Raw genomic sequence first — 13,092 nt, 5'->3', positions numbered from 1 at the left:
TTCGCTATCCGCTTGGATCTGCCGTGGGGGTTTGGATGAATGTTGGAATGCAAGCTAGAGAGGTGGCCAGACAACGGACTGCATTGTTTGACTTGTTTGCGATGAGTTGGTTCTAGAAAACAAAATCGTCCGTACAGCACGTTACGGAATCTATTTTTACTCGTTTATCTACACTTGTATGAGAATATCGCCGCATAGTGGGTCAGGGGTAGTCTAGCCCAAACCGGTATAGTGCAATGCAAGATAAGGTTTCGAAAAGTTTTAAAGAGAGTAAACAAGTGAAGCTGATTTCGAGCGGCCCTGTACACACTGAGATTCTTTCTCGAAACCTCTTTCAAAACACGCTATGCCTATTATAGTTACTCTACCACTGACCCCTCATTTTTGGTAATCACGCGTCACGCCTAAAAAAATTCCTACTGTCTGTCCTCTCTATTCTACACATATTTTACGTTGGATTATCAAAGAAAGCATTCAATCCTTCCGAATATCATGTCTATCAACAAACTTCCTCCTGAGATCATTATACTCGTCCTACAGAACCTTCCGGACTCGGAGACTCTAATTGCAGCAATTTCGAGTGGTCACCAAGTCTACGACGTAGTCAAACCTTACATCCCTTCGGTTTTGACCTCGATAGTCATTCTACAGACAGTTTCTTTACGTGGCACTGGCAATGCTCTTTATGAAGCCCTTAAGAGCATAAACCGTGTCCCAGCTGCCGTCCGGGAGCTCCAAGACCAAGCAAGATTTCTAATACAGACCCTGGTTGCCCTTGAGCGCGTAGCACACGATTATGGTTATGAAATTTTAGCACTCGAGCTACCACTTCAACAATGTGGTATCCAATGTGCATCCATTACCCAGAAAATTGCCCAAGGTGTCGTGCAGCCAAGAGACAATGCAATCGATCACTGGAAACACATGCTATCTTCCTATAATATGACATTCAGAGTGTTTTTAGGGAAAGCAAGACTGTGCGTATTTTGTTTTTCAATCAAGTGAATATCATGATCTAATGGTCTTATGAAGTCAACAAGTCTCTGTTGCTAGCGTCGTGCTTAAGCAATATCAAATCATGATTGAGCATGCTAAGTAAGACCTAACAGATCAAATGGAGATCCCATATCTATAGATCTAATTCAGGGGACGTCTAACACACGACAAATGGTTACACGCTCCAGGAGATCCGTCGAACGCTGTCTTTATATATGCAATAGAGCTTTGGAGTTCACCATGACTAGCGACTTTCAAGCCCATAAGAGGCAGTCGACGGTTATCTCTTCTATCAACGAACTACTTCTTGAAGATTAGATTTTGTTTATAATGTTTATGGAGCTCACTAGGTAATTACCGGTCAATTCAGATACTTTTAGGAAATAGATATTTTCATTGGTACTTCCTTCCAATTACCAAGGCACATATATTATGAAATTGCTGTGGTATTTCCCCTAGGGCTGAATGTTCCTGATGTGTATCTACATGAGCCAGATAGAGGAGAATGGCTTTACAAAGGTGAATACCCATGAGCAGCAGAACGACAAGGTAATCTTATACTTTAAAGACCTCTTCATAATAGACCTAGGGAATCTCTCTCAAGCACGCAACGGTATAGACAAGCAACCGGAAGACAAATTTTGGTTTGATCACTCGAAAACGTCAGAACGCACATATTCCTCCATTATTTTGTCCATGGCGCTAAATTCACAGTCATCAGAGTTCAGTGGGGAGTTGATTGTAGGAGAGCCTTCTTCAACAAGGTAGGGGTGCACATTCAAACGTCGTCGATGCACAGAATTTGTGTCTTCATTGGTCAATATATGCTCTGGCTCAGATTTCCACTTTCGCTTCCGGGTGACACAGTTTGAGCGTGGCTCCTCAATAGAATGGAAATCATGGAAATGGCGGCGTAAGTGAGAAGTATTTGCATACTCTTTGGTTTTGCAACAGGGGTGTGGGCAGCCGACGACGATTGAAGGGTTTATATGGTCCAAATGCGTGTCAATATGGTTTAGAAGAGTTGATTTCTTCATCCATTGATCAAACCGCTGGTCCGGCTTTTTGCTCTGATTGCCTAAACAAAATGGACAAAATCCCGGAGCGACAAGTGTATGCCGAAACGTCAGCATACCACACCGAGGCTGGAGGTTATCAAGGTGATTTCGGCAATGCGCTAGCCAGGCTTCCTCGCTATCAATGAACTCAGTGCACAGATAACAGAATTGAAGGAATTTACGCTTAACGCGTCGATGGGCTCGCTTTTCGTTTTTGTATCTTTGCTGATATGGTGGGCCATTTAACGACTTCCGACGACATTGTAAGATGTGCTTCGCCCGTGATTGTAATTCAATACTGAGTTGTTAGAACATCTTATGTGGGATGGCCGCTTATCTTCGTACCTTGACATAAGCCTAGCGCAAATTGGACAAGAGCCCTTCTCTGGTGACAATCCAGGGTAGTAAGCAACACGTTCTGTTGACTTGCAAAGAGCGACCATATCGCTCAGACACTGCTGACCAATGGGGCTATCCAAAGTTACTTCTTTCAATAGATTTTCTGCAAGACGGGCGCGTTCTGGTAGGTACTTTTTGTAAATATTGTATAGAGGCGTGTTGTCACGTTCCGAAAACTTGTTCCCAGCGAGATATTCCGAATAAGATTCCTTCCACCATTGCTTGATGAACTCAGTCTTATAGGCAAGTAATAGCTTGGCCTTCACGTTGTATAGCTTAGACCGTTCAGATGTCAAGTCTATGTGATCATTAGGCCTGCCATTAATCTGAAATGTCAAGGACGAGATCTTCCGGTTAATCTCGATGATATCTTCACGTCTGTGAAACTTCATGGTAGCTTCTGCGTTGAGCTTTTGTGGGACATTTGTGTCACGATGGTGTGACATGCTTTGCTCCATAGAACGACATTCGTAGTCAGGTTCTAGATCATAGAATATAGCTTGTATATCCAAAGCTTTCAGGCTGGACTGGTATTTTAGATACGTATTATGGTTCTGGTGGTCGAGTGCCTGGCCGCGGGTGGCCTCTGATGCCTTTGCTATATTGAGTCAGTGTTGAAAATAAGTAATGGATATAAGAAAGGGCCCTACGGTCAATCTTATTTGCAACACCACCCCTGATTCCATGGACCCGTAACGGATCTCTAAATCCGGTACGCTTGGCTAAGCAGGTATTGTTATGGTGAAGCGAGGAGAATGATAGTGCCTCGGATGGTGAAGGCCCTTCAGGATTAACTGCACGGAAGAACGGGAGTTTTTCTGCCTCTTTAGTCCACTCAAGCGTCAATGACTCTCGTCCACTGGGGGGCTTCGTGTCAAGGAGCTTCTCAATCGTGTCAAGGCCTTTGAAGGCACCATCAGCTATTCCATGAACAATAACCCAAAACACAAAGCTCTTCCCAAGGACTGGATGCTCTCGGAACCAGTTAAGTGGCCTAGAGCGAATTAATCTCGTTAGATTGGTATAGAACATAGTATACGGTCGTTGAATAGCTTAACTCACGACGGCCTCTCATCGCTATTTCTGGTACCCTTTAAAAACTCAGGGTCTATTGTGACCCAGCGCTTTAGACCAGCCCCTTTCTCGTTCCATTTGATGTGAAACGACAGATGCTATATAGATCCTATCAGTTAACTCGTATAAGATGATCAGATTACCCACAAACCTGATAGTATAGACATTCATTAGAGTTAGTATAGGAGCTTGATTCCACAACAGCACCTGCCCGAGACCCAGAGCCCGCAAAGAGTGAAAGTGAGCTACCAGTTTGTACACGTGCTCTTTCATGCTTGAAGTCATGGTAATCGTTTTCAAATAGGTGACGAAGAAGATAATCGATATCTTGTGCGTTCACCAAGAATCGCTCTCTGGGCTTTGTTGGGAGGCCATATTTAGGCGTAAGCTCGTTGCGGATATGCTAAAAGGTAGTTGTTAGCGTCTTATAACAAAGATCAGTGGAGTAGCTATATTCCAACAAAGGTCTGAAAGGAGAACGGATTATAATCAAAACCAATAAGGAGATTGGAAGAGGAAAGAGAAAGACTAGTAGAAACTCTAGTAATAGTATAGTTCCTTACGTTAATAACGTCCTGTATAACCGTTGGGTCAAGCTTTCGTGATGTAGCGCGCTTCCAGCTTGAAGATATGATATAAACGCTCTGAAAAGTTGCCTGCTGAGAAGGTATATTTTCCCGTGTTGTGATATAGTGCTCCGCGAAATTTTTCAGTTGCTGGGGTGTTGGATCAGATGCATCTTTCAAGTCAGAAAAGTCGTCTATTGGTTCACCACGTGAAAGTCTCCATCTATTCTTATTAGACGTCGAGAATTTTAAACTGAATATAGAACGCAAACTCACATAGTCCAAATCTCTTTCACAACTTCGTACCTATGAGATGTAGCGGGGGCAAGTTCTCGGTAGGCGATAACGTTAGCTTCGGACTCCTTCTTTTCCTGATACTCGCGTGTGAATCCACGTGACCTAGCACGTGTAATCGACTCCTCGAACGCTTCCTGGAAAGTCTTCTTTGGTGCCATATTTTGAGTGATAAAAAATTCTGGCAGACCGATCAAAGGGCCCTAGGCCGTTGGTTTATATGTTTCTTTAAAATTCATTAGGGGAAGGTTCGTACCCTAGCGGGGCCGATCACCCCTTGGGTGATAATTGTCACCCCATTCTCACCTCATTCTCACCTCTATCACCCAGTCTATAAAGTTCTCACCCATATCACCCACACTCACCTAACGCAATATCCGTCGCCGCTCTAGTGTAGCAGGGCTATAGAACGTATTGGCCATACGAATTCATGTGGCTTAAGTACGGCTGAGCGGACGGGAAGCCCTGTTCTCCACACCCTATGGTCGTATGTGCTTGAATTCACGTTGAAGTAAACTATATAGTACATGTTCATGAGGGATGAACCTATGTGTGGCCTCAATGCGGCCAGTAGTCCGGTGGGTGCCGCCAGGACAAGGAATGCGTGAGAGCCGCTTTAGCATCACGAGGCTGGGGTGGTCAGGGCGAGTGCGTAATAGATAGGATGAGAACCGGGTGGGAATCTTGTGGGCCAGCGTGATCGGCCACCTGGCCGGGGCTTGCCGATAGATTTTGGCTATGAGCGTAGGCTTTGAAATACGTACTGGAGTAAAGTGGCCCTTATCACCCTTCAGGGTGGAAATTCTCACTTTTCTCACCCACACTCAACCCAACGTCAATCTCGTTGCGGGGCCCCATGGGCGGTGAGTCTACAGTGCAATTTGAAGCCGCTAACTTGGTTTTAGTGTGGACAATTTCGGATGCCTCTGGAGCCTCTTCAGTAACCATCACATCCACCGCATCTTCGGAAGCAAGGAACTTTGGAATCTCTATTACCTTTGGGAAGTCATATTAATTAACCAAAACTACTGATATCTTCATCAAAGGCATTGCAACACCAGAATTGTGGTCAGCCCCTAAGGCCTTTTGGGCTAGACTAAACTAGGACTAGAGTAGAAGTGCTCGACTCCTAATATATTCATAACCCCGAGACTGGCGAGATGGCCCCGGGTCAAACCGGATTAAGCCCAAGCAACAATGAAATAGAACTGATTAAATTAGCCATATCGCTAATGATAAAGTGACTTACGACCAATAGTAAAGATTGCATATCGATTGCATAATTTCCATAATTGTCGTTTAAGATCCGGCAAAAGGGGGCTCTTTTTAACATGACTCTTCTTTACCAAATTTAGCCTGCTGCCTGTGCCTCAATGCTACCTCACTGTAGCGGGAACTTCCCAGCCTTAAAGGATTCACAATTGTGGACCGTGCGGGATAAAACAAATTTTCGGGCGATGGGGCTCGTGTCTTTGCTGACGGTGATTGGGCTGCTTGTCTAGAACGAATTCAGGGTCTTCGTTACTATTAAAAATAGATTTTTTAATTATTTTAGTGTCCTATACGGCGTTCGGCTACGAGTCCGAGCGATCGGCAGTTGTATGTAGCCTCAAGTATCTCAAGCCTGAATTTAGTCTGTGGATTACGGCTCGTGTTCCAAATGAACAGTCCCTCGTGGGCTGTGTACAGTACGAGGCTACGGTACAAGGCTGCGGAACTAAGAAAAATTCCCTCTCGTGCATCCCATGGTGGACCCAAATACTGCGGCTAAACCAATCAAGCGAGAAGCGGTCCAAACATAGCACCCTGCCAAGATCAACCGTCTTTCTTGGCGCGTTCATGGAGCAATACTCGATTAAATAAAATTAGTAGCCGCAAGACCCCTTAATTTGAGATAAAAGGGTCCACATGCCGCATTAAAATGTGCTGCTGTGAAACTCAAATCCATGAGTGAGGATACTCTCGATCATGGCACCATCTCATTCTTACCCCAAGATGCCTGGATGGAAGGCTTCAACCACGCTATTTGTCATTTGGACCTTTATTTCACTTGTGTCAGGAGCGTCAGAGCAGTCAAAGGTCGTTTCACTACCGCTGTACAGAAATAAAGAGCGCTCAATTGGGAAACGTGATTCTGCAGCTGTACCCCTAAATTACGCCTCTAGCTCCTTCTGGTTGAATGCTACTGTTGGAACCCCTCCGCAACAAGTCAAACTCGCAGTTGACACTGGAAGCAGCGACGCCTGGGTTTTTGGACCGGACGTGTGTGACGATGATGATTGTGATTATTGTGAGTACTTGGAATGCCTACATCGTCCGGTCTATAATCTTGTTGCTAACATCTAGCTCGTTAAGACGAAAGGTCCAGATCAAGCACCTCGAGCTTGATAGAAGAGGATGGGTTCATTATAAAGTATGGGGATGGGTCCGAGGTTTCCGGGGACTATGTCTCAGATGTCTTCCGGGTCGGTTCGCTCACAGTCAAAAAAATGGAGTTTGCCGTTGCGACTGAGCAGTACGAAGTCGGTACTATGGGTATCATGGGTATTGGTTTTGACACGAACGAGGCCATGACAGATTTTGGAAGCAAGCCCTATCGAAATATCATTGACTCCATGGCCGACCAAGGTCTCATCAACTCCCGCGCATACAGCCTCTGGCTGAACGATCTTGGTAAGTCTAAGAACTCACTACGCGTGGAAGTCTTGCACAAGCTGACTCAAATACTCTATTGAAGATTCTGGAGAAGGAAATATCTTGTTTGGTGGTTACGACACTGAGAAATTCAAGGGAAATCTGACCCCAATCGCCATCCAACCCGAGGAAGAATCGGGCACAATCACTACCATGACTATTCCATGGACATCGCTATCAATTACAGATCCCACTCAAGGGACTATCAGCCTGACTGGAGATAACTTCACGGAGGGTGCACTCCTCGACTCGGGCACGACACTCTCTTATATCCCCGTGGACTTGTTTAACAGACTTGCCTCCATTGCCAACGTCTATTCCGACTATGATGGAAATTCTTATGTCGATTGTGCGATCGTGCAGGAATATAAAGGCACCCTCAACGTAGGATTCGGTGGTTCTGACGGACCAGTGATTCCAGTACCCTTCTCGGAGTTCTGCCCTCCCATGATGGATGTGGATGGAAATTCCATGACCCTTAGCAACGGTCACGACGCATGCTGGTTTGGGTTCCAACCTAACGTGGATTTTGAACCAACTATCTTGGGTGACACTTTCCTTCGTTCGGCATATGTTGTGTACAACATCGACCGCAAGGAAATCGCCATCGCTCCAACTGTTTTCGGCAGTGACAAAACTAATATCGTGGAAATCGATGCTCCAAGTTCTTCTGACAACTCAAGTTGGAGTCTCACTAGTGGGGCTTCTGTTCAAGAGACAGCACCTACCTCAACAGAAACCCCAGGCGTGTATAGCTCTGTAACAATAACAGCGCTGTATTCGTATACGCCGACGGCCACTGCCACTCATACTGCAGAAGAATCAAACAACGCAGCTATCTCTAATGGGACCCCCAGCTTGTGTGCCTTGGTGAGCCTTGTTATTTCAATCATCTCACTTTGTTTAGCACTCGAGTGATTGTCATTGGTGTGAAATTAGAAGAAAGTTGTTGTGGCGAGTGGAATGAGGGCTACCCAGGCCAGCCATATGGTGGAATGACTACGAGCACCTTCCAGATTAACAGCAAGATAATCAAGCTCACAAGACATCTGAGCCACGAAAAGTGCGGGGTTAGTTGAATGGCATCATGAATGACATGTGTATATTAAATAAATTCCCTTTAACAAGTTTGACCGTATACTGAGGCTGTTGAGAACTCTGTGAGCAACGATATGAGCAAGAAAGACCGAAAGCTTACCCAGGATATCGCAGGAACTAGACTGGTAATTTCAACATAAAGCGTAAGCAATGTCTACTAGCTGCTTTCCACTACCCTAGGTGGCTGTGGCCCGGATCATGTCTCAAGTAGTGATGGAAATCTTATTGGGGCACTCCTTAGATTTCCACCCTAATTCGGAGACCCGAAGTTGGCAGCTCATGTGTATCGAATTATTTTGTTAACAAAACATTCAGGATTCGCATGTGGTCACCCAACATACTACTAACTAACCGACATGTGGCTTATCTATGGCCAGTAGTTCGGTTGGTGCCGCCAGGGTGAGAAATGAGTGAGAGCCGCATTAGCGTTGCGCGACTGGTGGTAAGTAGGGTGAGTGCGCAATAGGCTGGGTGAGAAGCAAAGTAAGTATTATGGAAGAAAAGATTGTTACCAATTATCTAAGGCAGGAATAATGAGACATCCGAAATGGTGCTGAATTATTTCTGATTCAGCATCTAGATCAAGTGAGTTCTGGACTCGCCTAAAAGATAAAGCATTGCTAAATGTACCTCGATTTTGCTAATTGTACCTCCCCGCAAAATGGCCATCTAGTTTCTGACCATGGCCATCCGCAAAACAATCATGTCCTTAGTCTTCTCTCCACTGATTTCTTGTTCATGCATATGTATAGATGTTTGACGTACAAAAACATTCGAGTTCATCAAGGCGCAGATGGATTCACCTAGATTTTAGACATGTAAAAATGCTATAGAGTATCTTGAATGCATTGATATTCCATTGATTGGTAGATGTATGTCCAGGGTGTACTACAGTAGCGGATATAATGTGGCTTAAGTACGCCTGAGCGAACGGGAAGCCCTATTCTCCACACCCTATAGTCGTATGTGCTAAACGATGAAATACAATATATACTCAAAATTTATGAGGCATAGACCCTTTCAACCTACAAAGTCAAGTCGAGGGTGACTTTCAAGGCTCACAGGATCTATCGTCATAAATATATCCTATAATGCAATTCCTTCCACATTTTTAAGCGCTCGCTAGAAGGTTAACGACTTACGTTCAAGGTAACGATAGACACAGGCAGTGCTTGTGTGTGCGCGATAGTAGTTGAGGTGACACGGGAAATGGACAAGGTCGGATTGAGCGGCACTTGCACGGAATTCAAACTTTTCCATGTCTAATAGTCGGGAATCGAACATCCTTATTGCTCCGTAGGAGTGTCAATTTGTTGGTATTGATCGTCCTCGGTATTCCACTATTTGCGTAAAATGTAGCGTAAGCGCGGGTTCGAAGTTATCCACCGCCGTGATGAGATTGGAGTTGTGGAGAGTTTGGCGGTATACCGGCTCTCCGCATATGCTTCCCCACATCGGTTCTCCGCAACACAGTGAAACGCCCTCTTTACGACGGAAAAGGGAAGAGAAGTAAAACAGCACCAAGGACAAAATATGAATTTAATTTTTTGGTAGAGCTAGTTGGGTTCGCCTGTGATATTGTGCCTATTTCATGGCAGCCCGTAATGGCGACGCCTAGTTGTGCCTTATCAAATGGAAAATAACCGCGGCGTCCAAAAGCGGCACGGTAGCTCACTGAGGCTAGTTTTTTGAGGTGAGTGAACGCAAATGCATTCCAATAAATGGGGCGGAGTCCCGCAGATGACCTTCTCGTGGATCTGGAAGTTGTTAAAATCATTATTGGAATAAATATCAACATTGAAATGGTCCTGGTGTGGCTATCTAGGGACCTGTATGTTAGACTCCCCATTAAGAAGCTGGCTAACGCAAACAATTAAACCTTTGCGGAGAGTGGGCCATCCTGTTCGAGACCCAAGTACCCGCAAGAGCTCCTTTACCAAGCGTTGCGGACTCCCTGGACTTGATAACATCCCAACCCCCGTCACATGAACAAGTATACCCTGATTACCTTCAACCCAACCCTCTTTTACACTCAACTCATGATGCTGGTCAATTTTGAGGAGGATTCCGGCTCTATTGGGTCGCAAAGGCTGTTCAAGTGTCGTAGACGCGTCAGGCTTCAAACGCTCGAAGGCCCATAGATACAAGACAGCTATGAGTAGACAGAAGTAGTGATAGCAGGCAGTATTGGGGTTTGATCGGATAAGCCGAAGTATGGCTCCTGCATGTGAGACACAGACCCGAGCTAAAACAGGATTATCTCGCATCCAACCGGCTAGATATGCTCCTCCTGCCGCAATGTCTTCTTCTGATGCATACCATCTTGAATAGGCATAGAGTTGTTTCAATGGGACATGTCTGAGAATCCCAAGCAAATGGGAAAACGTGTTCCTTGCATCCAACATGTGCGTGCTTGTGGGTGCCGAGGATTCCTCCGTTATTGCAAGTATCTCATACTTCCAGTCCAACGTTCGGTATGATGTCGGTGGTCGCGTATTTGAATTCAGAGATTGGATTTCCTGACTGAAGTCGAGAAGTGCAGAGGACCTGGATGCGTCTATGGCTCGTCGTTCTTCCACAAACAAAGTAAGATGCAATACCAGTTTGGTGAAGTCAGACGAGAGCTGGAAAGCATTATTTGAAGTCCAATTCACGGAGAAAAGATCGTTCAAACTGTGCGATTGCGGTGTATCTGGCGCATGTAAGCTTATAAATGACCGAAGTCTAGGACTTGAGTAGATACTGACCATTGCTCGCCCTCAAATAATAGCTCCAGTCATTTTCATTGCGCATTCTCCACAATACGTCAGATGAGGGAAGTAATTCCTCGTAATCCCTTGCCGAAAAGGTCGGTTGCATCCCCAAAAAGATGGAAAAGAAACAATCGACCACTATGAAAAGATATCGGGTCAGTTGAACGGAAGAGATAAAAGTATGGATATGGGTATGATTGACTCGTGGTCAAATCATAATCCACAATACTTACCAGAAAAACAATAGACAAGTCTCCTTTTTGATTCACGGCAAATCCACGAACGCCATTGTCCATCAGATTGAGTAGTATTTGGCTCTGTGGATAATAATGACCGTTTGAATTCAGAAGAAGTGAGAAATGGTCGTATCAGTGTAGCAAGCCAGGCTCGTCGAACTTGCAGATTGAGGACATGATCTTTGAAACCACTAAACATGAGGTTAACTAAATTCAGCAAGAAACACTGTGCTAATATCATTGTATCAAAGCCTCGGGATTTCAAGGCCTGCAGGTCAGTCAGTGACATCCATAACGGCAAAGGGATAGGTCACGACATACATCGAGAGGAAGAGATATTGTTAGAAGATCGGTAAGCATGGAAACATATGCTTCCCGTTTGGCGATGTTGGAATATTGAGATCCAATAGATGCCACAGCCAAGGTGAGAATCCACGGTGTATCTGCTTCCTCTAGCAATGATGGATGAATGAATGGCAATTGGTCATCAAAATACTCATAATAGAGCTGAATGAACGAGTCGAAAATAGGAAGCGTTGGAAATGGAGCTTCCCGAAATCGAGCATCTTGCTGGTGACTGTAGAAGGCGAAAATAGATAGATAGACAGTATTGAAGGGAACATTCACATGGCAAAAGTTCTCTGCCATGGTAATATCTTCGTCCGTAGCTTGCATAGCAAGGGTCTGGACGGGGGTTGAAGAGTCTAATTGACGCAGCTCTTGTGTTCGAAAAGTTGGAGAAGGCCTTTCACCCTCGCTCTGAAGATCTCGCGCTTTCACAGCACCCTGAAAAGGCGCTTTATCAGTGCCACCGTTTGTAATGACTTCCGCAGGAGAGGCAGATGGAAATAGTGAGTACTCCAAGTGACCAACCGGTTCAAGGTGTGAATAATGCGGGCCAAAATGGCCCTCAGAGAAGAAATCGCTGTATTCGAGCGTCCAAGGAAAGTCAGCGCTCATATCCAGAGCGAACGGCGGCAGATCGTCAATAACCGGGAAAAAAGCAGCATGATTGCTCGGGGGTTCTTCTAGGGCATTTGTGCTGAGGCCTGAGCTGTTCGGTCCAGATGGCAACCGAGGCGTCGACGATGACCCATTAATGGAATCATCGATGTTGCTGGTGGGAACATCTGGCGAATCAGGGCTCAAATTAAGAGCTTGGTTCGTTGCATAATTGGAGTAGGATAATCTGCTGTTCGAATTACGATTCCGACTCCGATTAAGGCATCGTCGGTTTTTACTCAGACATCGAGCACATGGTATTCCGCCACTGCATTTCACCTTGTCTTGGGAACAGCTTTGACAGGCGCTGATACCCCTTGTGCGAACAATAAGACCCTCAGCATCCGCCCCGTGTGTCGCAAGATGCCTACCAAGGGTGTCTCTATGATAAGTAAGGGTGAGATGATGTTCGCCTAACACAACTCCTCATAAATTGGGGTCTCACTGCCTTGAGAAAGTCCGTGAACATATCGGACAGGGGTATGGCCGGACCCCGGAATGGCGACGAAGATGACGATCAAGATGCTCGCGGCGGCTGAACCTTTCATGACAGTAGCAACATTCCATTATGCCAAAAAGAGATTCCCAAGAGGTTCTTCTCGAGAGCGAACCCTTTATTGGTCCTTGCCGCCCGGTCTATTGACCAATGTCGAGCGGACTCATGCTGCTGAGCCACGCGCCTTTTGACGATGGTTGGTCAAAGGAAATATATAAAAAATACGACCGACTTAATTCAACGTTTCAAGGGACAGAGCGGCGACGTGGTTGTCACATTTCTCGAGATAATACTGCGAAATAACAAGTGAGGAGTTTTAACCGAGGGAATGAGACGGTCGGTCCCACTTTTCAGCCCATCTCCCCCGCAAATTCAGTCTCAAAGCAACTTAACTCCAAGAATATACAGTACAGTACCTTCGATAAG

General features: G+C 45.4%; 4 protein-coding genes across 4 annotated transcripts; 2 read left to right on the top strand and 2 right to left on the bottom strand.

The window, feature by feature from the left end:
• Nucleotides 1–2,296: 2,296 nt before the first annotated feature.
• On the bottom strand, nucleotides 2,297–4,548 carry N7484_000254 (uncharacterized protein; the record flags this gene model as incomplete). The annotated part of the gene is made up of 3 exons (XM_057110675.1): nucleotides 2,297–3,051; nucleotides 3,104–3,447; nucleotides 4,400–4,548. The coding sequence occupies 3 exons, from the start codon at nucleotides 4,546–4,548 to the stop codon at nucleotides 2,297–2,299; spliced, it is 1,248 nt and encodes a 415-aa protein (XP_056977901.1).
• A 1,834-nt stretch (nucleotides 4,549–6,382) lies between these two features.
• Nucleotides 6,383–7,999, top strand: N7484_000253 (pepsin-like aspartic protease; the record flags this gene model as incomplete). Its single annotated transcript, XM_057110674.1, has 3 exons — nucleotides 6,383–6,677; nucleotides 6,743–7,060; nucleotides 7,125–7,999. 3 exons carry the CDS (start codon nucleotides 6,383–6,385, stop codon nucleotides 7,997–7,999), a joined length of 1,488 nt encoding a protein of 495 aa, XP_056977900.1.
• Nucleotides 8,000–10,582: 2,583 nt separating this feature from the next.
• N7484_000252 (uncharacterized protein) lies at nucleotides 10,583–10,821 on the top strand (the record flags this gene model as incomplete). Its single annotated transcript, XM_057110673.1, is given in 2 exon segments — nucleotides 10,583–10,672; nucleotides 10,687–10,821. The coding sequence occupies 2 exon segments, from the start codon at nucleotides 10,583–10,585 to the stop codon at nucleotides 10,819–10,821; spliced, it is 225 nt and encodes a 74-aa protein (XP_056977899.1).
• Nucleotides 10,822–11,300: 479 nt separating this feature from the next.
• On the bottom strand, nucleotides 11,301–12,718 carry N7484_000251 (Zn(II)2Cys6 transcription factor domain-containing protein; the record flags this gene model as incomplete). The annotated part of the gene is made up of 3 exons (XM_057110672.1): nucleotides 11,301–11,348; nucleotides 11,490–12,552; nucleotides 12,591–12,718. The coding sequence occupies 3 exons, from the start codon at nucleotides 12,716–12,718 to the stop codon at nucleotides 11,301–11,303; spliced, it is 1,239 nt and encodes a 412-aa protein (XP_056977898.1).
• Between the last annotated feature and the right edge of the window lie 374 nt (nucleotides 12,719–13,092).

Source organism: Penicillium longicatenatum, assembly GCF_028827895.1.
Source record: "Penicillium longicatenatum strain IBT 33135 chromosome Unknown contig_11_segment0_segment0, whole genome shotgun sequence".
NCBI lineage: Eukaryota > Fungi > Ascomycota > Eurotiomycetes > Eurotiales > Aspergillaceae > Penicillium > Penicillium longicatenatum.
Note: the sequence above shows the minus strand (reverse complement) of the source record. Positions and strands in the feature narration are given on the sequence as shown.